Here is a 23,108-nt window from a genome sequence, read left to right as displayed (position 1 = left end):
CGGTGTATGTGTGTATGTGTATTGGGGGTGGGGCGGGTTCGTCAAAGTGCCAATATATTGGAATATATTATAGTCCCAGTCAGTTGAATCTAGTTTAAAGACCCACCAAAGAACAGCCACACAGAGGCTTGTGCCAAGGTAGCTTTGAATGGACATTTGTAGCTCAAGAAGTTGCCAGCATATGCCCCTCTCCTGCCCCTCTCTAATGATTGAGGCCAACAGTTGAGAGAGAAGCGTGGTCAACAAACTGTTATTACCTCAATAAAGGCACAAATCAATAGAGCTGAAATGAACAACCAGGCCTGCCAGCTACCGCTGTTCATTTAGAAGTGAAAGAGACACCGCCAAGCGAGGGAGAAAGAGGAGGAGAGGAAAAGAGATGGATGGATACAAAGATATTTGGAGAGATACGGGGGGTTGATAGGCTAAAGACCAGAACTCACCGGGACAAGTCTTGTATCCACCAGACATGACACACAGTGAGGACAAGTGATTTCTCTATCTTCCTTCTGCATCTACCTGTGCTCTCCATCTCTGCCTGGTGGTGACTTCCCTCCACTCAGTGTGTGTGTGCGTGCACATGAAGGCATAGAGAAGTCTGTGTGCATTTCTGTGTGTGTGTGTGTGCAGCATTGTGGATAAGTGTGTGTGTTGGAAGTAATAAAGTCCACCCGGGGTTGACTTCGATCCACTGACCCAGCAGGAGGTAAGACTGGACAGCTATGATGGATCACCTAACCTGCTTCTGCCTCTCTCTTCCTCTCTCTCTCCCCTCAACCTCCTTTCCTCTCTCTCTCTCTCTCCCTCTCTTTTCCTCTCTCCATCTATCCCCTTTCCTCTTCCCACTTTGCCAGTCCAAATGACCTTATACTCAGTGGAAGGATGAATAGAGTCGCTTGTGCATTCATTGCACAAATAAAGTGTTTGTTTGAACAGAAAATGACCATGAACATGTGGTTAAATGTTTATGTGCATAGTGCATAGTGTCATGTATGGCCTACTGTCTATAGCGCATGGTTTGTTCCTCTGTCTAAGAGGTCATGCTGTCCTTGTGCCATGTATATCCTACGTACTATGAAACTCAAGAGGTTTTCAATACATCTTTGTACCAGTGTTACCAAGACAGATTCTTGTGAATTTATTGTGCTTGGCAACTAGTGTGAGCAGACACATGAGAGGAGCAGAGGCACTGTACCTTAGGTAATCTCTCTTGATCTCCAGGGTGTCTGGGAATGACCTTCTGTAACCTCTGGAAGCCGTAGTCTATGGTTGGCTCGTTCAGCGCTGAGCAGGAAGTGGAGGGAAGCAGGCAGAGAGAGAAAAAAAACATTTACAGCTTGATCCTTAATGATGAACACACCTAATGTTCAAAAGCACCAGAGAAGGTACGGCGGGAGAAGCAAGTGACAGCAGACATAACTGAATCCATGAATATTTCAACATTAAACTAACCACGCTGAAAAATGTGGGTTTTCTCTATTAGGTCTGGTGTGTGTCTTTGTTTGCCTGTGATGTAATGAATCTCTCTCTGTCGCCCGCTTTGGTGGTTAATAAAAAGACTGTCAGGAATCAGGGAAAGTGAATGTGTGTGTGTGTCCTGTGGTCTTGCGTTGATCAGCGACTAATATAAGCAATTACAGAGCTTGGTTCCAATATAACAAAGGCTTGATCGCTCCAGGGAACAAGCTAAACACACACATGCGCGCGCGCACACACACACACACACACACACACACACACACACACACACACACACACACACACACACACACACAGTCAGATCATCCAGGCAGCAGGGAGAAAGCACTCTCTGCATGCTGTGGTCGTGCTTCGGTAATTGAATATGAGAAGGTTTACCATGAATATTTAAACATTAGAATAAATACAATGAAGATCTGAGGCTTATAGTACAAACACTTCAGAGGAGGATTGTTGGATAAGTGCTCTCTCCACATAATTCATTCCTAATGTACTGTCTCTCCCTCTCCTGTCTTTGCGGGCTGCCTCGGGGGGTCAGGGCACAGTCTTGACAACTTTCCTGCGCTACAGCCTTTAAGACGCTGCTTCCGGACAGAGTTTGAAACAGTAAATGTGCACTTGTATGGAAGAAAAAGAAAAGGCGCCATTACACGTGAGAATCGCCTGTATGCGTCTGTGCCGTCCGTCTGTTTCCCCTGTGGGTCGCAGCTTGGACGTTTCCTGGGGGCTGATGCCCTGCTCGCCTCACATCTGAGCAGCCAGGCTGACTAGGCGGCCCCCAGAAAAAAGGCCCCTAGAGGCTATGAGTACAAGCTGTCCTGCTGGACCTCCAGTGACTTCACCACGGCTCCTCCTGAGCCCGCCCGCTCAAACACACGGACCGAAAAAAACAGAGTGCGGGAGCGAGAATGGGTGATGCTCTGTTTTGGCAACACAAATGTATTTGGACAGCTCTCCCAGTGGAGTGTTCCAGCGATCCATAAGAGTGAATGAAAGGAAAGGTGAATAGCTAGAAGCAAAGACAGCAAAGAGATGGAAAAGTCGAAGTAGAGATGCCAGAGGCTGGCTCAGCTTACAGAGAATGACACACATTACAGGGCCAGCTGGTTTGCTGATAAAATAAGCCAAAACAATGAGGCGATCACATGCAACAAATAAAGTATGAATTATTTCCGAGGACAAATATTTGACATTACTTCCCTATTCTCTGATCTCTCTAAAGCTTTAAGGAGGATTTGCCCTGGATTAGGCCTTCAGTCTGAGGAAGGGATTGTTCCGACAACATCCTCTCTTTCGTCTCAGAGGCTTTTGTTTTTATGATGAATTTTTTATCAGTTCCCCACAATGTGCCAAATGAGCCTCGAGTGAACAATAGCATAAAAACCCAAGACATACATAGATACCCCTATTACAAATAAAGAGACAATTTTGGTAATTGAGAGAGGAAGTGATATTGTCTCTGCTCGTTTTCAAGGACCATAAACCAGAAGACGAGTATGTGGGGGACAACGCACATCACTAACTATCTGCCTGTGCCTCTTTGGGGATTGTCTTATTTTTTTATGCCCTTATATCCATGCTCAATATCTCACATTTTACACCAAGAATTAATGCTAGAAGAAGAAAAAAAAAGAAAAAACAACTTTCCAAGTTGGAAAGAGGAGTGGTGTGCTGCTGCCCTCCAGGATTCCAAGCACACTCTCCTGTTCAGGTATATTTATAATCCTTAGCTGTCGCTCTCCAGAAGAGCAAATCAAAGCCAGTAAAACATAACTGCCATAAATAAATGAATAGATGAGCAACAGCTCTGGACTGGAGGGATTCACCTAGCAATCACCCACATCAGATCAGATCAATGCTCATGGAAATTTCATGAAGCCTAGAATCCACATCGCTTCATATTTCACTATAATAACCCACAGAGCCGCAGGGGGAGTGTGTACGAAGGGGTGGGTGGGTGGTTGGGGGGGGGGGGGGTTCGGATGGATGTTTGGGGTGCAAAGAGTAGAAGGTCGAGTAGGGAGGGGGGGGGGGGGGGATCAGGGATAATTGAGAGGTCAGAAGAGTGGAGTTGTCCTGGAAACACAGAGCAGGAGGAGGGGAGAACAACAGCCAGCGTCCAGTTGCCCTGTCTTCTTCTCCTTCTGTGTCACAACACTGTGAGTGTGAGGAGGTGAGTGGGTAGTGTACTTGCAGGGTTAGGTAATTGGCTCTGAGGCTTGATGTTAACACCTTAACAGGCCCTCAGACAGCGGGTAAGGAGCTGATCATATCACAACCTTCTGTTTCTCTCTCTCTCCTCCTCGCTCCTTACTCCTTCGTCTCCCCCTTCCCTCGTCTCCCCCCACCCCTGCCCGCACAGCTCCCCCCCGTCCTTCCCTCCCCTCTGCAGTCTCCAGTGCTCAGGTGTGATCTCATAACCGCTGCCTGGCGATCGATGCCGCCAGTGGCAGGGGGTTCAATAGCCCTGAATTACGGCTTCATTTCTGCTCACCCCCACCACGCCCCACCCTCTTCACACACACACACACACACACACACACACACACACACACACACACATGAGAGCTCCCCGTCCCCCCACCTCCAACACCACCTCTCTCACACATACACGCACAGCACCCCCACCAACTACTCACAATCCAGATCAATACCTTACAATCTAATTTTTATCCATTTTTCCATAAACCCTGAGATTGCGTTTATTTGCAGAATCCGACAAGCTAAATAAAGCATCGCTTGAACATGTCAGGGAGACTAATGCATGGCTGGAAATTCATACACAGAAAACAGATGAGTAGAGCTTTTTGCTCCTAAAGGAGAGGAGAGGCTGAGCCTGAGAGAGAGGGCTGGAAGGAGGGAAAGAATGTGTGTTTGTGTTTGTGTGTGTGTGTGTGTGCGTGTGTGTGTGTGTGCAGAGAGATTCTACAAATCAATGGAGGTGTGGATACTACTACAACCTAAGCTCTAATTATCTGTTGTAAAAAAAAAAAAAAGTGCATGTCGACAGTTAACAATACCTGACAGCATGGCTTCTCGCTGGGAGAATGCAAATTCTGAAAAATCCAGATGAAAAGTGTGCGCTTGAATTAAGATATAAGAAAACACGAGAAATCATTTCCTCCGGTGAGCGCCGCTCATTTCGGCGGGGAACAAAATAATCTACATTCGAAATTCATTTACATCATCATCATGGAGCAGATGCTCCCGTAATAAGAACGGAGCATGCTAAAGAGGCAAGACAAGCCACATGGTGCAGAAAATTAATCTCAATCTCAAATAGAGGTGTGAATTTCCTCGCAGTTAAGACTGCGTGCCGTAAACGGGAATGTATGCAGCTATCTCAGCTGGCCTTGTCTCCAGCTGTAGACCAGCCGTTTTAATCAACAGCAGGCATCCCGCCCAGGCTCAATAAAAGACAGCATTCACAAACAGGAGCAAGACAAGTAATTGACCAGCTCGTGGCTGCACCCCACTTTTATTGCCAGATGACTTCGTGCCACATTCGTGCATCTGTGTGATGTGCGAACGTGCTCATGCGTGCGGAGATCCACGTGTGTATATGAATGTAGACTACGTCTGTCTATGTTAATGTTAAGTTTGTTTATGCAGCAACATGTGCGGGAGATTTTCCCGCTGATTATCATGCACGCGTCTCCAAAATTATGATATCAACACAACCAGGATCACATATACTTAGGAATTTAAAGCACTCTGGTGATTTGTAATTAAAGCAGTGCTTCTCAGTGTGCATCACCAGCAGATTTCACCACAGTGCGGGACAGTTTAATTAGAGCTAGCACTAACTTTAAACTGCAGACTCTTGTTTGCAGCACTTACCTGTGTCACACTTTTACAATACAGTGTCTGCACTGTATAAAATGAGAGACAACTGACAGTCCTAAAACTAATTTGGAACACACAGGCAGGCGTGCAGAGACGGAGAGAGATGTCAGCAGCAGCTGGTTTAAATTCTGCTCTTGACTTTTGTCTTTTCTCCCCCTTCTCACTGCTCCCGTGCCTCTTTGCCACAACTGAGTGATGTTTCCTACACACCTAATCTGCACTGAGCGCTGAAAAACTACCCCTAATGTTTGTGCGTGCGCGGATGCGTGTCACCGTGCGCGGTGCCAGCCTTAATGTGAGCCAGCAGAGCCTTTTAATATCAGCAGAAGCTATAGTGGAAGCACTAAGCAGACAAGGCTGCATACTGAGGAGGGAGGGATTGCCTTTTGAACGACAAGGGTGATTCATCAACTCCCCCAATCTATGGCCAGCATCCTTGTGTCACACAAACACACACACATGAGTACAGGTACAAACACATAGGCCGCACTGGTTGGGTATTATCATTTTATGTTGCATGGCGAAAAGAAAAGAGAGCGCTTCCTTGATGAATGTTACAAAGACAGCAATCTAGTAAAAGGTGATACACAACCAAACATGGAGACGCATTTGTGCAGGGGGGGGGGGGGGGGGGGGGGGGGGGTTGACCTGATAATGAGAGAGAGGGAGAGAGAGCAGAGGAAAGTAAGGGAGATTAGGGAAAGCTCTCAGCCCCAAAGGTGGGTAAGGCAGAGGGCAGAGAGAGGAACAGAAGGGGGATAAGGGGATAAAAAGACAGAGGAAGAGCAGGGAATTAAAAAAAACATTCTTCTATTCTTATCAGTGGATAGCTTAATTGCCTTTGATGAGTCTAATTGGAGCTTTCTGAAGTCTAATGGCACAGGAGTCCTCAGAGACGGCAGAGGACACATTACTGTAATAGCTTCTCTTCGAATTTTCTCTGCACCAAAAGTTCTCGTCTCTTCTTTTTTTTTTCATTTTGGTGGCGGCTGGTTCTAGAGTATCAATAATGATGCAGAGAAGGGCGGAGGGGATAAACCTATAGGTAGGGCTATGTGGGTAGGTTTGTGTGTGTGTGTCGGGTATGTTTGCAAAGCAGCAGTAGCAGCAGTATTGGGTATGTGTTGACTTAATTAGGTCTGTGAGCTGCTCGCTTTCCTCTCCTCAGCAGAAGTTGATTAGCAATGCCAGCTGTCCCCAATGTAATTCAGAGCGTGCATGTGTGTGTGATCGCGCATGCACATGTAATATAGGAGTATATGCATGTCTGTGAGTGTGGGGATGTGTTGATGTGTGTGTATGTGCCGGCTGCCAGCTGCCACGCAGCGCTGCCAATCCTCCATGATTAGTACCCACTGGCAACTGGGCTCAAACTGGTGCCAAACAGACCCAGGAGGGCAACATGGCCCATGGTAATCCTCCATCCCTCGCTCCCATCTTTCTCCTCTCTCCTCTTTCTCATCCACCTCTCTCTCTCTCCACTCACATCGATTGCTTTTCTGCTCCAAATGCCCTGCTCATCCTCCCCTTCTTTTTTTTTTCTTTTTTCCCGCCGCTAAATGTGAGCAGGTTTCCTCCTCACTGGGAGAAAGTAAAATGACAAAAACCTATATTTGAGACGTACAATTGCCCACGGGGGTGGCTGGAATGAAGTGTGTGAAAAGTAGAACTGGGGTCTGTGCCTCGACACACTTGACTCTGTCACCGCCAGCTCTTGGCACGCGGCACCGTGGCCCATGCGCTCGGCACCCAGCGGATGACCTCTTGCTACCTCTCACCTGTTGAGATTCTTCTATGCGCCTCCACGGAAGCCGAGCGTGGAGGGACAGAAAGCGGGGAAAGAATGAATTTGTTCAAAGAAGCCGAGTTTTGAATAAGTGAATGTGACAAGGTGAAAGATTGGAGGACTAGGAAGCGATAGGGCGTTTATGCATGCGGTTGCCACATGTCTGGCACATTAAAAGGCTGCGTATACACATATGCACACCTACACACACTTATACAAACACACACACACACATAGCTCTATGGGTTTGGCAGAGTGTGGGCTGTTGGACAGCTCTGGCATGGCAAAGGCTGCCCACCCATCTGCCCTGTGTCTTAGTAATGCAGTTACTTGTCAGCGTGCATGTGTGCGCTTGGACTATGTTCACACTTACGTGCAAACAAACACAGGCATCCTATTGCAGTCTTCCCCACAAGAACACAAAACACAGTCATAGCTGTGACGCATAGGAACACACAAGATGCAGGAAACGCTAGCAATGTGACGCACGCGCGCTTTCTCTCAATTGTGATTTTGTCAAATGTTGGTAATTCCAGCCGGGGCTTACGGCCTAAGTCTATCAGTGGTTGAGATTACAGACAGATTTATGTGATTCACAGTGTCCCAGAGGACCTGTGGCCTTGCATTGGTTAATCACAGCTTCACATTCACTCTCTCTGTGCCGCTCTTCTCGCGGCGCCTTTTTCACTCTGCACCAGCGTGCTCTGATGTAACACTCGAGCTATTCATGCCCCTGTGCTGACCATCAAAAAAATAAAGTAAATAAATAAATAAATATCACACACTCCACACGGACCTCTTCCTTTCTGAATCGCGTCTTCGACAGGGTCAATTCTCAATAATCCCACCAATCAAAAGGTTAATCCTCCTCCTGACCTTCACCTGCTTCATAAAAGAGGGCAAATGCTTTTCCTCCTCTGATCAGCAGGCTTTTTCCACTGAATTATTGAGTTCTGTTATTGAATTTTAAGTTGCTTAGCATGCACATTTTTCACCAGAAACCGTCCAGAGAAATGACAGCTTATAAACTGAAAGCCAAAACTTTAGGAATACATACATATATATATATATATATATATATATATATATATATATATATATATATATATATATATATGTATATAACAATAAAGTGAGATTTTAAAAGTCAGCGTGTGAAGATTTTGATGTGATTATAGCTGTAAATTTATTCTACATGAGTTGTATGTAGAATTGAGAGAAACTGGGAGAAAAGCCAGCAGATTGGTAAATGTTAGTGTAAAGGTACCTGTGTAGATGAAGCGTCCAGGTGTGCCTTTGCAGAACTGTTTGGATTTGTAGGAGAGTGTGACTTCCACCACCCCGGGGATGTGTCTGGGTGGAGTCTGGACGCGGATGGCATGGGGGGTGATGAGCTACAGGAAAAGTAGAAAGGCCAGGCAGATTAATGTGATGATACTTCATATCTAAACATGTGCACCGGTGGGGGTGGGGGTATTCTCGGCTCATCTCGGACCTTTCCTCTGCAGCTTTGACTTTTTTTCTTTGTATAATCGGCCTGAAAATGATGCACTTGGCTACGAGCCCTCAGGTGGCCTCGTAGCCTAAGGCAATGTCACTGTGAGGCTTGGGATGGTTATCAGTGCTGACATGGACTCTGTAAGAGGGGTTCAAAAGCAGTTATCTGTTTATGAATAAAACACACTTTTCCTCTGCGTACGCCTATTGAACAATGCGAGTTAATGTATAATGCGCCTGCCCCTGTCTCCGTGTCTGTCAGCTGAAGCTGCCGTTAGTCACATTAAAGCACAATTGTGTCTTAAACAGGCTCACTTAGTGCAGCTGATGAGCCCGCTCGCCACGCACGTGTGTTCACGCTGAAGGGTCTTTGAAGGAAAACGGTAACAAGACAAAACACAGATGAGACCTCGCTGAGTGCTTGTTTCCTGCACGCTGTAGTGAACGAGCACTCAAAACTAGCAGTGCTCAAAAGCTATCACTGCTGCTGCCAGCGCTTTGTGTATGTGCGCATGTATGTGTGCATCTGTGTGTGTGTTGTTCTAGCTGTCCTTTTCATTGCTCACTTAGCTAGGCTTTCATTCTAGCATTGTTTGGCCCCATTCACCTCTCAGCGAGATAATATAGGAGCTTTTTATAGAATTATTCCTTTACTAAAGAGAAAGCTGTTTAGCTGCGCTGCTCACTGACCTTCAATTTCACACATAGACTCCATTTACATTTTAGTCATGTAGCAGATGCTCCTTACAAAGGGATTCATACTGTACGATGTGAATATATTTCAAGACGGAAGATAGCACCGTATTAAAAGACAGGAAGAGAGGTGAATAGCAATATGACAGAAGTGAGAGCTGACAGAGAGAAATGCAACAATAGGCTTCTATTGAGATTGTTAAGTATTTCTAATATGCATTTATAGCCCTGCAAACAGTTATTTCTTATAGTATCATTTATTAATCATGACTGCTATTTCAATTAAAAAGCATGGTACTTTGTGTGAAATGCAAACAAAAACAGAATGCTGTGCTTTCCCATTCATTTAAACCCTATAATAATGTAGGAATTGCATAAACATGTGATATGATTTGTTGGAACTAAAAGGATTTACTTCGCTTTGTTGAAAAAAAATCTCAAATTTCAGATTTTTTTAACACCAGCAACACGTTTTAGAAAAGTTGGGACAGGGACATGTTTACCAATGTGTTGCATCACCTTTTCTTTTAACAACACGATGCAAGTGTTTGGGAACCGAGTAGTTGTGAAAGCCAAATGTTGTCCTGTTCTCGCTTGATGCGGGACTTCAGATGATCAGCACTGCTGAACATGACTCAACAACGACATATGCTTTGTTCTGTTCAAATAAAAGAAAATGGTTTTTTAAGGGTTCTGGTTTTTATCCGACAACAGCGTCACACACTGATCCATGTTTTCCTCCAGGTGATTTTTATTTATGTATTTGCCCAGCTTTTCCATATGCTGGAAACAACTTAACATGCCTCATTTTCAACATTTGATGTAGTTTTGGTGGAATTTAAATAAGGCTATTTGCAGATGGTTGCTCTCTGTTTAGTAATATTGATTTCATGCAGTGTGGGTAACAAGGGTTTATCTGATTATATTATTTGTCCATAAAATAATTACAACATTATCAAAAGTGTGATGCTACAGTGTTACAAGTTTTTTTGCAAAACTTTTGAGCACTTTTAAATCACAATTATGTATTTAATCTAATGTAAAAATAATGGTTCCCAAATGAAGCATTTAAAAGACTGTTTGCCCACACTGGCGATATAAGAAGTGTACCAAGCCAATAAAAATAAAACAAACAAAAAAAACACAAATATGACTAAATTGTGACTAACCTCACTCCAGACCAGCATTGTCCCAAAGATGACCTGTAGGCCGTCAAAGAAATTGTCCCCGATGATGATGACTGTTGCGCCCCCTGTGGTCCAGCCTTCACTAGGGCTGATGGCTTTGATGCTGGGGGTTGCTGGAAAAAAAAGAAAAAAAATATATATAACAGATTAGCTGCTATCCTAATGAAAGCCTAGAAGGTCTTTTGCTATTGGCAGCATGCATAGTCCTCTCTACTTTCCATCTCTCCCTCTCTTTAACACACGTGCACACACACATACACATATATCACCTATCGCCTCTCTCCCAGGGGTCGAGGGGCGAGTGAGGAATACTAATCAGAGTGATTATATTCGCCCCGTTATTAAACATCACCCCTGCCCCGCGTGTGAGGGCAGCGGCGGTGCACTTGTTTTATGACACGTGGCAAAGCGTGCGGGCGTGTAAATGTCAGGTGTGCTCAGTGTCTGATCAAAGGCCATGCGACCGGGGAACACAGCAGAGCCAACAGTAGCTCTGCCCTCTGAATACACTGCCTTCATTAGCCAAACACTTAGCTCTTGCTCAGCTGCCTGTTTCATATATCTGTGTAGTAGCCTGTGTCTCAGAGCACGACCACATGGACTCCTTCCAGCTTCTGCCCGGTACATTTGTAATGGGTTTTTCTAAGCTCCCAGTGTTTTCCTTCTAAGCATATTCTTCGCATCTTATGGGACAAAGTACGTGGGACCACAACAATAAACAGCATTTTCAATAACTGCCATTCAGTGTGCTTTTTGACCTTATCTCTTGGTGTTATGATTGCTGGATGTGATTGAAGAAAAGAACAGCATTGGGAAAATACATGTTTATACAAGCTAAATCTCCTCTCCTTAACAGATATGCAGCTTGTCAGACATGCTGTAATTCTGTAAAGCGGCATAATCCACTTTAGACTAGGCTGACTTTTTTCCCTGCAGCCTAGCCTTTGCTCTTTGCCTGACTCCCTGTTCTGTTGATCCTCCCCAACAAGCTGGAATGATATTTAGCCCCCCGATACGCCTGCAGAGATCAGCGTTCACCAAGCAGCAATCTGTGGCCGTAATCATGGCCTAAGATGCCTCCTTTTCACAGCCGCTGATATTATGTGCGCTCGATGTGCATGTGTGTGTTTATGTGTGTATCTGTGTGTGTGTGGATTAACCAGATGGTGGAACGTGAATCCATGTGATAGGATTATACTTTGGGGTGTTCCTCGGTGCCATCTGTTCAACTCTATGCACTGCTCATCTATTACCGCCTGAAATGGGCCCCAAAGTTGCGCATCCTGCACACAAACTGAACCCACACCAGAAAGGGGGGGGGGGGAATGGGAAACTACTGTCCTCTTTTTAATGAAAAAAATTATTTCTCTATTCTTTACACTGTTGGGCACTTTCCCCCCATTCTTTCATCACATTTACATTTCTCCCTGTAACCTGTTCTGTTCCTTTTATTCCTCTTGTTCCTCCTTTTTAACTCCCATCGCCGGGAAAACTGAAAATCAGAGGGGAAGAAATTCCCAAACAAATCTCTATGACACGAGAAACATCTGTTGGTGTCCTGTGTGGACTCTTCTTTATGTGCAAGATCCAAGCCTCGCTGACGTCTCCAATATGTCTCATCTTTGTGAACTTTTCTAATCATCTGTGAGACCAGTCGCAGGGACAAGTGGTCCACCTTGCCTCTGGAGAATAGTCATTAGAAAGACTTAACCATAACATTCAATCTTAATGCAATCTACTATAGGCCATCATGTAAATCCCCGCTTATTTTTTTGTCATTATCATCCCTGAGGTTGACTTTCCTCAAAGAAAAAAAAATATGTTTCTCTTATTCAATGTCTGGGAAATCGAAATGAGAAAATAACTGGATTAGGGACTTGGGAATCAGTGCAGGCTCCTAAATCATGTGCACATGTCATTATGAAGTATTAAAGGTTTGGGTTTGACTGTGCATGCGGGGGTGTGTATGTATGTGTGTGCAAGGGGCTTTTCAGTATGTGTATGGGTGTGTTTGAAAACCTGAGGGATGGGGAGTGATGGAGGGCTGGAGGATAAAAGCAGGTCTCCGAGGAAATAAAGCCAGTGTTGGCTTTAAGCAGAACAGACCTCATAAGACACATAGTGCTTATGCGAGGCAGAGTAGAAGGCCCAGAGGCAGAGACCTGAGGGGAGCAAGCCACAAGGGAGAGACAAGAGACTCACTAGCTACCACTCACTCCTCTCTTAGCTCGAGTTAGAAACCCTACAAGAGAGGAAAGTGAGAATCCAGGAGGAAACAGGAGAGAGATAAGAAAGAAAGGAGGTTGGAGGGGAGTGGAGTGGGAGACAGAGGAAGGGTTGAGTGTGGAGCCAGACAGGGGGGAAGGGGTTGAGAGAGGGAGGGAGAGGAGTGGAGTCATAGAGAGAGAAATAAAGTGAAGGAGACAAAGAAAGATGGGGAAGAGAGCCGAGGTGTTTTGTTCTCGCTTTAAATACCGTGTTCCAGGTAGGATGGCGTTCCTTCTGACGGGTCCAGCCTCCGAGCTCGGCGCCCATGTTTTGAGTTATTGTGCACAAACATGTTGTCGGAGACGGCCAGAACGTGACCCTCCACGCTCACCGTAGTCGACACAACCACCTGAGAGAAAGGAAAACCAAAAGAAAGTGAGAAACAAGGTGTTAAAAACAACAAACAGCACCCTGTTGTGGCTGCTTACAAATCTTCAGTAATTGAACGCTGTCGTGATTACGCCGGACAAGCATTAGGAGTTCTTGCAGAATGCTATGTGGATTAACTTACTTTCACACTGAAGTAAACATGCTTATACTTCTTTTGTTATATCTACAATTTACCAAACACTTCATGAAGACTGGTTGATATATTTTCTAGGAATAAATGGGTTTTAACATATGAATCACTATTTTTGTAAAGTATATACATTTATTTTAAACATGTAAAAGAATAAAGCACAACTGACATGTATGAATATTAAAAACCCCAAATATATTAATCATCTGTATATAAGTAAGTCAAGTTTTATGCTTGAACATGAGTAGGAAGAAGTATAAACTTATATGACCCTACTGCTCCTTCCTGTCTAATGAATGACAGCAATATCTTACTTTCACATGACCTGCCAGTCACCTGCGCTATACATACGTGTACCCTGAGATTCACTCCCACCCACACACACACGCTTACACACATTACATAATCTTTAACCCACGTTTAACAAATACTCCTATTTACATTATAATATTTATTCGTATAGTCTCACACGTTCATGGCTTTTAGGACTTGTTTTTTTTATGAACAGTATGTTTTACACTTTTTAAGTTTTACTTCCATTATTTGTTGTCCCAGAGGGACCATATCTGTGGTGCTTGTTTAGTAAAAAAAAACAACCCACTTTGGTCACTTAAGAAAATAGCTGGGAACACACAGTATGTGTTGGTGATGTATTAGCAAACCATAGCCTACAGTTGCCTACTTACACATCCTGTAGATGTGGAGCACTCTCCTTTTAGCTATGGTTTGGTCTCCACCAACCTCTGAGAGAAATGGCGTGCTCTTTAGCTGCTAAATACCTCTCTACCTTTGCCAGCAGCTCTCTGCACTAGACACATGACACCAATGATCCGTAATAGAAATTCATAGGAGAATTCCTTGAATGCATATATGGGGGTTGTTCACATCTGGACATCTATTAGCCAGTTTAGATGCACAAATGCACGTGCAAAGTATTTTGTATTTTTATTATAACATGAATAGTTAAAGTGTAACTTGTTAGGAAAACTTTTAAAAATCGATTCTGATTCACTGGTGATTCTACACATGCAACACTTATGTCCCTTTGAAATTAAAGTTATTGCTATTTCCTCATTCACTTAGAGAGGGGCTTCAAAATAACCACCAAATTTGTTGCCAAGATGGCTGCCAGTGGCGAGCCTTTCTTCCAGAAGGAACAGGAAGTGTGTGCACAGTGGATTCTCAGAGCTTTTTCCCTTAAAGGAGCCAGTGGCTGCCACCAAAAACAAAGCTGTGAGAGCAGTAGGAGTCATCCAAAACTGTAGAGTTGTCAAAGCAAAGAGCAGAAAGATGCTTTGAAGAGCTTTCAAATAGAAAGCTGGGTTTATCATTCCTAACGGGTTCACATCTACTTATCGTTTCATGAGGCATTTTGCAGCTTTGTTTGTGGCGTTTCCATATGTGGGTTTAGAGCTGAACGTTCTTTTGTTGTGATGCTTTTCTCTGAGTCCTCAGGACATTTGTTTATTAATTCTTTTGTAACTTTCGAACATTTATGCTCTGTGGCTTCTGGACATTTTTACTAGAAAGAGATCTTTTGAATTCTTTCTGTTATTCTTTGAAGGGAAGGAGATTCTGCTGTGGTTGTGTGTGTAGCCTTAAAAGAAAGAAGAAGAAGAAGAAACAGACAGAAGTGTTACTCCTGTCCACTATAAACACTGAGCTAGGCATTCAGACACTTATGTATCACCTGAAAACGCCTCATGTCTCGAGGGTTCCCTGCATTCTTCAGGCAGTTCTGGTTACACTTCAGGAAGAACTTGAGGAAGAACCTGCACGTGCAAGAGAAACAAACAGCAAGAGAACCGAATGAGCTGTTGCAACAGCACCTGTGAGTCACTGAAACAGTGCGAGCTCCCTTCAATAAAACACACAACACAAATAAAACAAATAAAAGAGCAGTGGCAGACAAGGCTCATACACTATCCCACCATCATCCATCAGCTGTTTATGACAAAGGCACTTTTCTATGTAAAAACAGCTCCGGGATATTGAGTAAGATGCTACCTTGTATATCCATCTCTTGGAGCTGCTGTCACAGCTTGCCATAAACTCACCAGGGCAGACGCAGAACACCCCCCCCCCCCCCCCCCCCCCACAGCTGCACAGCCGTGTGACGGAGGTTGTGCTGTAGCTACTCTGCAGCATAGTGTTGTCATTCCTGCCTCTCTCAATCTCAGTGTGAGAGACCACATCAACAGCACCTGCCATGCATTATTAATAGGCTGAGATGGCAAGTATGGCTACCCGCATCAATACTTAATGAAGGAGGGAGGGAGGGGAAGGAGAAAGGGGGAGAGAGGGAGGGTCGGAGGAGTAAAGGGGAGAGTTGTGGGGGTGGGCTGAAAAGCAGGAAGGGGGACGGCTGACAATTTATTCCCTAGCCCCACCTCAAGGCTCGAAGCCTGACAACTTCTTCTTTAACTGAACCTACACCACTGTACGTCTCGTCACTCTCCTTTCTGCGCTGTCTGTCTGTCTTAAAAAACAACAACAACAACGAAAACACACAAAAAACACCGAAATCAAATGAGCCGCGAAAATAAACAGCGCCGTGTACAAATAAACAGGAACCCTCAAAAGGGGAAAAATGAAACTACAACACACGCCACCACCACCGACCCCCCCCCCCCCAATCCCCCCCACTTCCCTTTGAGGTAGCTCAAAGAAGTGCTGACAGCTGAAACTGCTTACAATACAGATCTCGACCAGCCAGTGAGAGAATCACTCCTTTGCTCAGCTTTTCTTTCATATGTCTTATTTTCTCCCCTCTGTTCATTTGTTATGGCTAGGATTCTGCACTGGGCAGCGCGTTTGGAGCCAACCGCCTCAGATATAATCATGCACAAGTGAGCGCATCACACACACACACGCGCGGGCACACACAGACACACATACAGAAACATGTCAAGAGAAACACTGTAAGTAGCAGCGTGCCTTGGACAATTGCTTCATCTAGGGATACGAAAAAAAAGAGAGAGAGAAAGGAGCAAAGAAGATAAATGGACAAGCTGGAGTTATGTCTCATTCCAAGGGCCAGCCTACTGCTGTGTGCATTATAAGCATCTGATGTAACACAAGAACTCGTGAATTTATCCCTGACAACTTTTAAATGCGTGACAGCTGGTTAGTGGTAGATGCTCCTCTTGAAGCAAAAGAAGAAGAAGAAAAAAAGACTCTTATATGCTCTCAATAACAAACTGTCTTTCTCTGATGCTCTGTTTTATTCTTTGGCTTTGTTTGTGCTCTGATTTACAGTCTCGCTGGCTCGAGCGGCCAAATTGAAATGAGAAGGGGAGGGGAGAAAAAGAGGGGAAAAAACAGAGGAGGCAGAAAGTGAGAGGAGAAACTGATAGAAACATAGACAGAGAGACGAGGTAGACAGTATGTGAAATCTGAAAGGAGAGACAGACCACCCTCCTGTATATTTTAGAAGCTGTAGGCCAATATCTCAATAATTCATGAAGCAGAGAGATGGAGTCCCCCCCCCCCCTCTTTTTTTTTTTTTACAGTGGCTGTTAGACCCCACAGACTGAGGGTCTCCCAACTTTCTTGTCTCCTCGAGGTCAGGGAGCAGCCTCACAGACAGCTGTGGCCTACCTCCACTTGTCCAACATACTCCACCTTCCTAGCTGCGCCTCCTGTTTAATTCATCGATTCTACGCTTTCTTCAACTGCCCTCCTCCTCCTCCTCTTGCTCCGCTATTCATGACAGATAGATGATGGATAAGTGGAAGGAGAAAAGTTAGGGTCAGCCGAGTCAGAGGTGACCAAATCAGAGGGTTAAATATTAGAGTTTGGAGGAGGGGGTTGGGTTGCTCCTGAAACACAGCGAGAGAAAGTCAGCACGCCTCATATGCTGCTCTATATGTCAGCATGCGGATCTCCCACAATCGCGCATCATCTGATTCATTATTTACATGACTTAAGGTGTCTCGAGTCAGCCGTGTGGAAACATTACAAAACTGCAGCGAGCTGGTTCCTCTGTGCTCCATCTCGTCTCCCAGGGAGAGCCGAGGGGACTGGAATCACCACTGGCACACATTTACATGGATCAACAGAGTGTGGGTGTGTGCTGTAGGAGTGGGGGGTGGATATGCATTAGCAAGGAGATTACCATACGGATTTATGGATAATCTGATTGACAGCTGACCGGTAAATATGGACAGATAGCCTGTAATTCTCTCATTTGCTCGATTCAGCTCCCTATTATACTGTTTTCTTTGCTTTTTGATCAATAGGGGACCCATTTGATGTTTAACAATTGTTGCTTCTCACTCTCTCCGTGCACAAGGCGGCGTGTGAGAGTAGTTTGGTCCAAGAAAATGGGAACACCAAGCAAAATAATCATGGTCACATTACATCTTATCAGGCTCAGGACCTACAGAGTCAGTCCTACCAAAGTCAGTATCTTTAATTCTTTACTTTTTTTTACTATAGGGAGACGTAGGGGAATGTAGTTGTATAAGATTTATAGAAAATAATGAAATGAATAAGCTGAACGCCGAAAAGCACTTGGATAACCTGACAACTTATTTGTGTGTGTGTTTGGGTATTTTGCCTCCTTACTTCTGTATTTATATTCCTCAGGCCAGCATATGATGTTTTTTAAGTCTTACACATAGTAAATGAAAAAATAAAACAGCATCTTCTCTGAAGACATCAATTTTCAGTTGCTTTACACACACCCTTGTCTCCCGCGCACGATCGTGCTTCGATTACAGCCTCCCTCTACCTTGTTTGTATTTGAAACTCTTGTGGTTTTCAGCTGTTTTACTGTGCAGACTCCACAGCTACAAATATTACCAGTGCAAATTGCTGCGCCGGCTGGATTAAATGAAATAAAACCATTTTGCTTTCACGTAATTACCCCCCCTCCAAATCTAGAAATGGCTGTGGAAGTGAATTTGTGAAAATAACTGCTTGGCCTCTTGAAGCCTCATGGCATAAATTTGTAAAAGCAGAAAAAAAAAAACCCTGAACGAATAAACACACGCAGCCAGTCGGCGTAGTAATTTAATGATCTCACACTTTCATCATATCATAAGGGGCATTATTTGTCACTTTGGAGCAATTAAACACAAACTCACCCTCTGCCCATAAAAAACAAAACAAGGAAAAGCAATTATAACACAACTTTTAAGTAATCCCTGTAGCATCTAAATATTATTACTGTGGTGATAAAGATTGTCTAAGTGATTAGCTAACAGCAATGAAGCCTCCGAGGGACAATGCTGTTATATTTTCTAATAATTTTGCCACATTAGCCACAAATGAGGTAAAGAGTTGTTTTCCTTGTCAAATCTAACACAGATAACTTTGGAACTCTGGGTTTTTTATCTTCCTCCGCAGCTTTGGTTTATTTATCTTTTCCACCTTTTGTTGGACATCTCTTTGCCATTTCTTTCTCCCTCGCCCCTCCTCATGCTGCTCTCTCGCTCTCTCTCTCTGTTTTGTTCTGATGCTGATGCGCTGTAAAAATGGCTGCGGGTGATACCATAACTCAGCCCTCTCCTCTCCCTCCATCCATTTCTGCTGTACAGATCATCTCCAGAAGAAAAGCCCCTGTGTCTGGCTCCTAATATGCTTCATGAGGTGTGTAATTCACTGTGCTCCGGAGGGGAGCCATTTGTCTCCGGGGTTAACTAAGTGACACAACAGCACTTCCCCATGCCTGTTACCACCGTGGGACATGTTGAACTAATCTAGGCAGGTAGAAGGATGGAAGTTCCTGCACTTCAGCAATTAAGCATTAAGATTTGCTCAGGAAATCAATCCTAATGAAGTCAGAGGCAGATTCAAATTAAGTGTAAATATTTGTAAGCAAATATAATGTTACAGCACAAAAAACAAGAAAAAAAAATATTAAAGGAGCAATAAATAGGCGACCAAACTAAAAGCGAAGTCCGGCGCTCTCACGGAATCAAATATCTTCTTCAACTCCTGTTTTGTATATTTTCTTTTCCTCCCCTCGTGTTTCATTTCTCATTTTCTTTCTTTCCTCTGCAACTCTTTCTTGCACTCTTTCCGCCATGCATCACTGACACTTCAACCGAGAGCCTGACTGGCTTGTTTTTGTGGTGACCTGTCTCCCTGCCTGCAGTATATGTTTAAGCATGGAGGCACACACACGCGCGCGCGTGCACACATACACACACTAATTTAGGGAGATTTATGAGGGGGGCCTTGCACCAGGAGCCATGCAGGCTGACCCCAGGGGTGTAGTGCAGAGGAAGGGGGGGGTGGCACTGGGTGGAGGAGGCGGCCTGGCTCCACGGGGTTGGGGGGACATTAATAATCCAGAACCAGGTCTGTCTCTGGGCCTGGCCCTCAGTCTCGGACACCAGCCTGTAATAGTCTGCAATGGCCCACTTTAGATAGACAGTGACAGAAACACCCGGTGCAAGATAAAGTGATGTGACTTGACTAAAAAGAGAAAATATTTAACTAAATATGTAAAAAAAATAATACTGAACACAAAAACTTTGAAGTAAATGGACAAAGAGAGGCCATTTTTCTCTGTCTCGTTCCCAAACACGCACACGCACTTCATTCCTTTGGAGTGCTACTCCTCAAAGTAGTGGTGGGCACCTCTATACTGCCCTCATGTCTATCTTAAGTGTCATGATTTATTCAAATAGAACATCTCACTGCGCTGAAAAATTCATTTCGAGCTCACTCCACGCATCGTCCCATCCTCCTCTTTATCTGCTCGATGTGTGTGCACGTCATGCCGGTTGAATTTGCCCTGTCGTTAAATATTTCTCAGAACAAATGGACCCAGGAGGAGGGAGACGACGGGTCAGGGAGCGTGGGGGGATCCACGCTGTGCCTTTGCCGCTCGGGGAGAGGCTCTGCTTGGGGAAAGATCTCTCCTCGCTTCCCCCTGGATCCGGAGCTCAAGTCCCAGCTTGGGGACAGAAGTCCCAGAGACACTTAACCAATTGTGTTTCACCCATTTCATCCGAAAAAGATCATTCAAAATTCAGCTGAGAAGTTGTGCGCTGAGCGCTGTGACACAAGGAAATGAGAGCCTTCCTGATGACGGAGAAAAGAGCGCCCGGTTCGACAACTTGTAGCCGGATAAGATCGCTACCTGTGGGCTGGCTTTACGCCACAACCACCCACAGAAAAATGCAACCAAATAAACATCTGTGCATGTGTGTGTGTATGTGCATCTGTGTATCAAAGCCATGATGAATAGCAGGCTGTCTAGGTGATGGACAATCTTGGCAGGCGGCACTGATTGAAACACTTCCTCTGTCGGGCCTGGCCCATTAATCTGATGGAGACAGAGACAAAGAGAGAAAGAGAGGCTCCAGGCCCCCAACCACAGGAGTAATGAAGGGTCCTGGTCCCTCTCACCTCACCGCTGTCCTGCCATGCTGGGACGCGCTGCTACGCTGTCCAGCCCAAACCTTGCCCTCGTGGGACTGACCAGTGAATAATGGCCCTGTCATCAGCCTGGGTTGACACCGCCACACAGCCGAAGGGTGTGTGTGACCGCATGCATGCATGCGCGCACGTGTGTGTGTGTGCGTGTGTGTGAGACCGGGCCCTTCAGCCTGCTTTGTGTACCTCCCCGTGCAGTCATTTACCTTAACTGTTCTCCCCTCTGCCTTACTTAAAGACTGATGCATTCATATTGAATACTGTTGATTTAAGCACATGTTAAACTTAATGCATAATGCATCGACTATATATAGCTTGATAAAGAGCACTGTGTCAACCCTGGACCGGCCCCATACATTGTGGGGATGAATGTGCCGCTCGCAAAAGTTCTTTCTTTTTGTTCCATTTAAACACCGCATTAAATCATAACTGTGACTGTGACTGTACACAGGCTCAAGGTTATGTTTCTAAATGCAGCAGGATCAGAAATCAGAAACGTAATTAGTGTGCCATGTTTGTTCTCGGGTGAAAAGTTGTTTCCTCCAATGGGTCTTGAGGGAGGAATGTGGAAACAGGGAGCGGGGTGAGACCGAAAAAATGCAAGACAGAGAAAGAGTGTGTGACGGAGGGAGACTGATACTGAACACAGATGTGTGTGTGTGTGTGTGTGTGTGTGTGTGTGTGCAAATACGTGTGCACGTGTATGTTTTGGCCTTGCATCCTTCTGTGTTTATCAAACATATTACAGCTCCTTCTAGACTCCTCACCTGCACACCCCCAGCCTGCTACATATGGCCCACCAATCACAAAATAAGGAATCATGCATACATTAGCATAGCTAATCGCCTACCCTCTCCATTTAATATGCAAATTTCCTGAAACATTACTGAATGCCGTCTGTTCTAAATGAATAAATTTGAATCGCAATTAGAATAATCCTTTATAATTAATGAAAACTGTCAATTTTGGTTCATAAGTAATTTGATTAAAGTGGTGATGGGACACTTATGAAGTTCACCGGGCTGCAAGGGGTGCGAGCATACATTCACGCGTGCGCGCAAACACACGTACATACACATGCGAAGTATAAGATGACCAATGTTAGGGCTGTGTTATTGATGAAGATGATTAATAAAGTTTTAAGAAGGTGGATGCCACACACAAACACACACACTGAAAGAAGAGCAACTTCTTTCTTTTATCATGGTGGTGATGAAACAACAGATCAATCACGTCTTTCTGCTGCCTGACAGAGAAGGAAAAGTGAGGGAGTGATTGAAGAGGTTTCCTGGCCTTGTGGTGCTGTGTCAGTGGCCTGTCTGTCCGGTGGGAGACACTGATGGACTGTCGAAGCAGAGAGAGAGAGAGAGAGCTGCACACACACACTCTCTCACACACACATACATGCCAAGTCATTACAGAGGGCTGAAAAGCTTTCCTTATGTTTCTAACAGTAGGATGGGCTTTTGCCAGTATCAGTACCATGTTACCAAGACCATATAGCTAACGATGAGGGCAATGTGCGTGTTTGTGTGTGTGTGTGTGTGTCTGCCTCTTCATCAAACCATTCTTCAGCTGAAACTCTTTCATGCTGTCCCGCAAGCAAATAATGATGCCACTTAAATTAGTCTCGACTGTGCTTCCAGTTGTAAGGTACACGGTGAGTACGCTCGTGTTTGTGCACCAACTTGAACGCGGGCGTGCACGCGAGTGTGCTTGCATGGCTTCAGCCCAATAATAATGGTCCAGATAGTGTAGAGCCTCGCAGACTAATTAGCCAAATCACTGAGAAAATAGCAGCCTGCTAATTAATGGGTATTATGGCATTTCAGAAGTCACTACTCTAATTGGGAGGGGAACTGAGCCTCAGATTTCCATACTGCAGTAATACCGACTTTATCCATCGATCTATCTGTCCGTCTGTCTACCTACTTGGCATGCTTGCTTTTAAACACAATCCTCCACGTGCATACAGGAAAAATAATTATCCTGCACGGGCTCAGATTTTCAGATGTACATGTGCACATCATGTGTGTGCACACAGTTGAGTTTTTTCAGTTCTGCTATAACATCAAGGAGGCGATGATGACTACATGGCTCATTTGTGTGACCTCTGACCTTTTTACCTTTTGTATTTATTCTATTAAATATCTGTATATCACTTTGAGAGCAGACGGGGGATTGCTTGATGCAGGCAAAATGGTCAGTAATATAATCCATCTGAATAATTCTCTTTTTTATATTGTGCATGTGAATGTCTCCAGCCGGCCCTCTGATACACATGCACGCATGCATATCCCCTATAGATTCCTTTTAACCCTATCAGACGGTGAGACAATCAAAATAGATTTGCATTCAAATGCCACATGCTCGGTATCAAATATCAAATCAAGCTTGAGTCACTGAGACAGGCAGACAGTCACCTCCTCCCTGCTGCCTC

The 23,108-nt window shown here is 44.7% G+C and overlaps 1 protein-coding gene across 6 annotated transcripts in view; it reads right to left on the bottom strand.

Annotated features, from left to right (window-relative positions):
- Window positions 1-23,108, bottom strand: part of ebf1a (EBF transcription factor 1a) — a 55,545-nt gene that overhangs the window by 10,977 nt on the left and 21,460 nt on the right. For all 6 annotated transcript variants that reach the window (XM_040015645.1, XM_040015646.1, XM_040015641.1 and 3 more), the window contains exons 7-11: window positions 14,967-15,048; window positions 12,964-13,105; window positions 10,471-10,601; window positions 8,379-8,505; window positions 1,196-1,284 (exon numbers count right to left, since the gene is read on the bottom strand). In XM_040015645.1, the coding sequence (XP_039871579.1) occupies window positions 1,196-1,284; window positions 8,379-8,505; window positions 10,471-10,601; window positions 12,964-13,105; window positions 14,967-15,048 (571 nt within the window). The remainder of the gene's footprint in view (window positions 1-1,195; window positions 1,285-8,378; window positions 8,506-10,470; window positions 10,602-12,963; window positions 13,106-14,966; window positions 15,049-23,108) is intronic.

The sequence above is a fragment of the Simochromis diagramma genome, unplaced genomic scaffold (genome assembly GCF_900408965.1).
Source record: "Simochromis diagramma unplaced genomic scaffold, fSimDia1.1 OVJJ01000685.1, whole genome shotgun sequence".
Classification (NCBI taxonomy): Eukaryota; Metazoa; Chordata; class Actinopteri; order Cichliformes; family Cichlidae; genus Simochromis; species Simochromis diagramma.
This window is presented reverse-complemented; position numbering and strand designations above follow the sequence as displayed.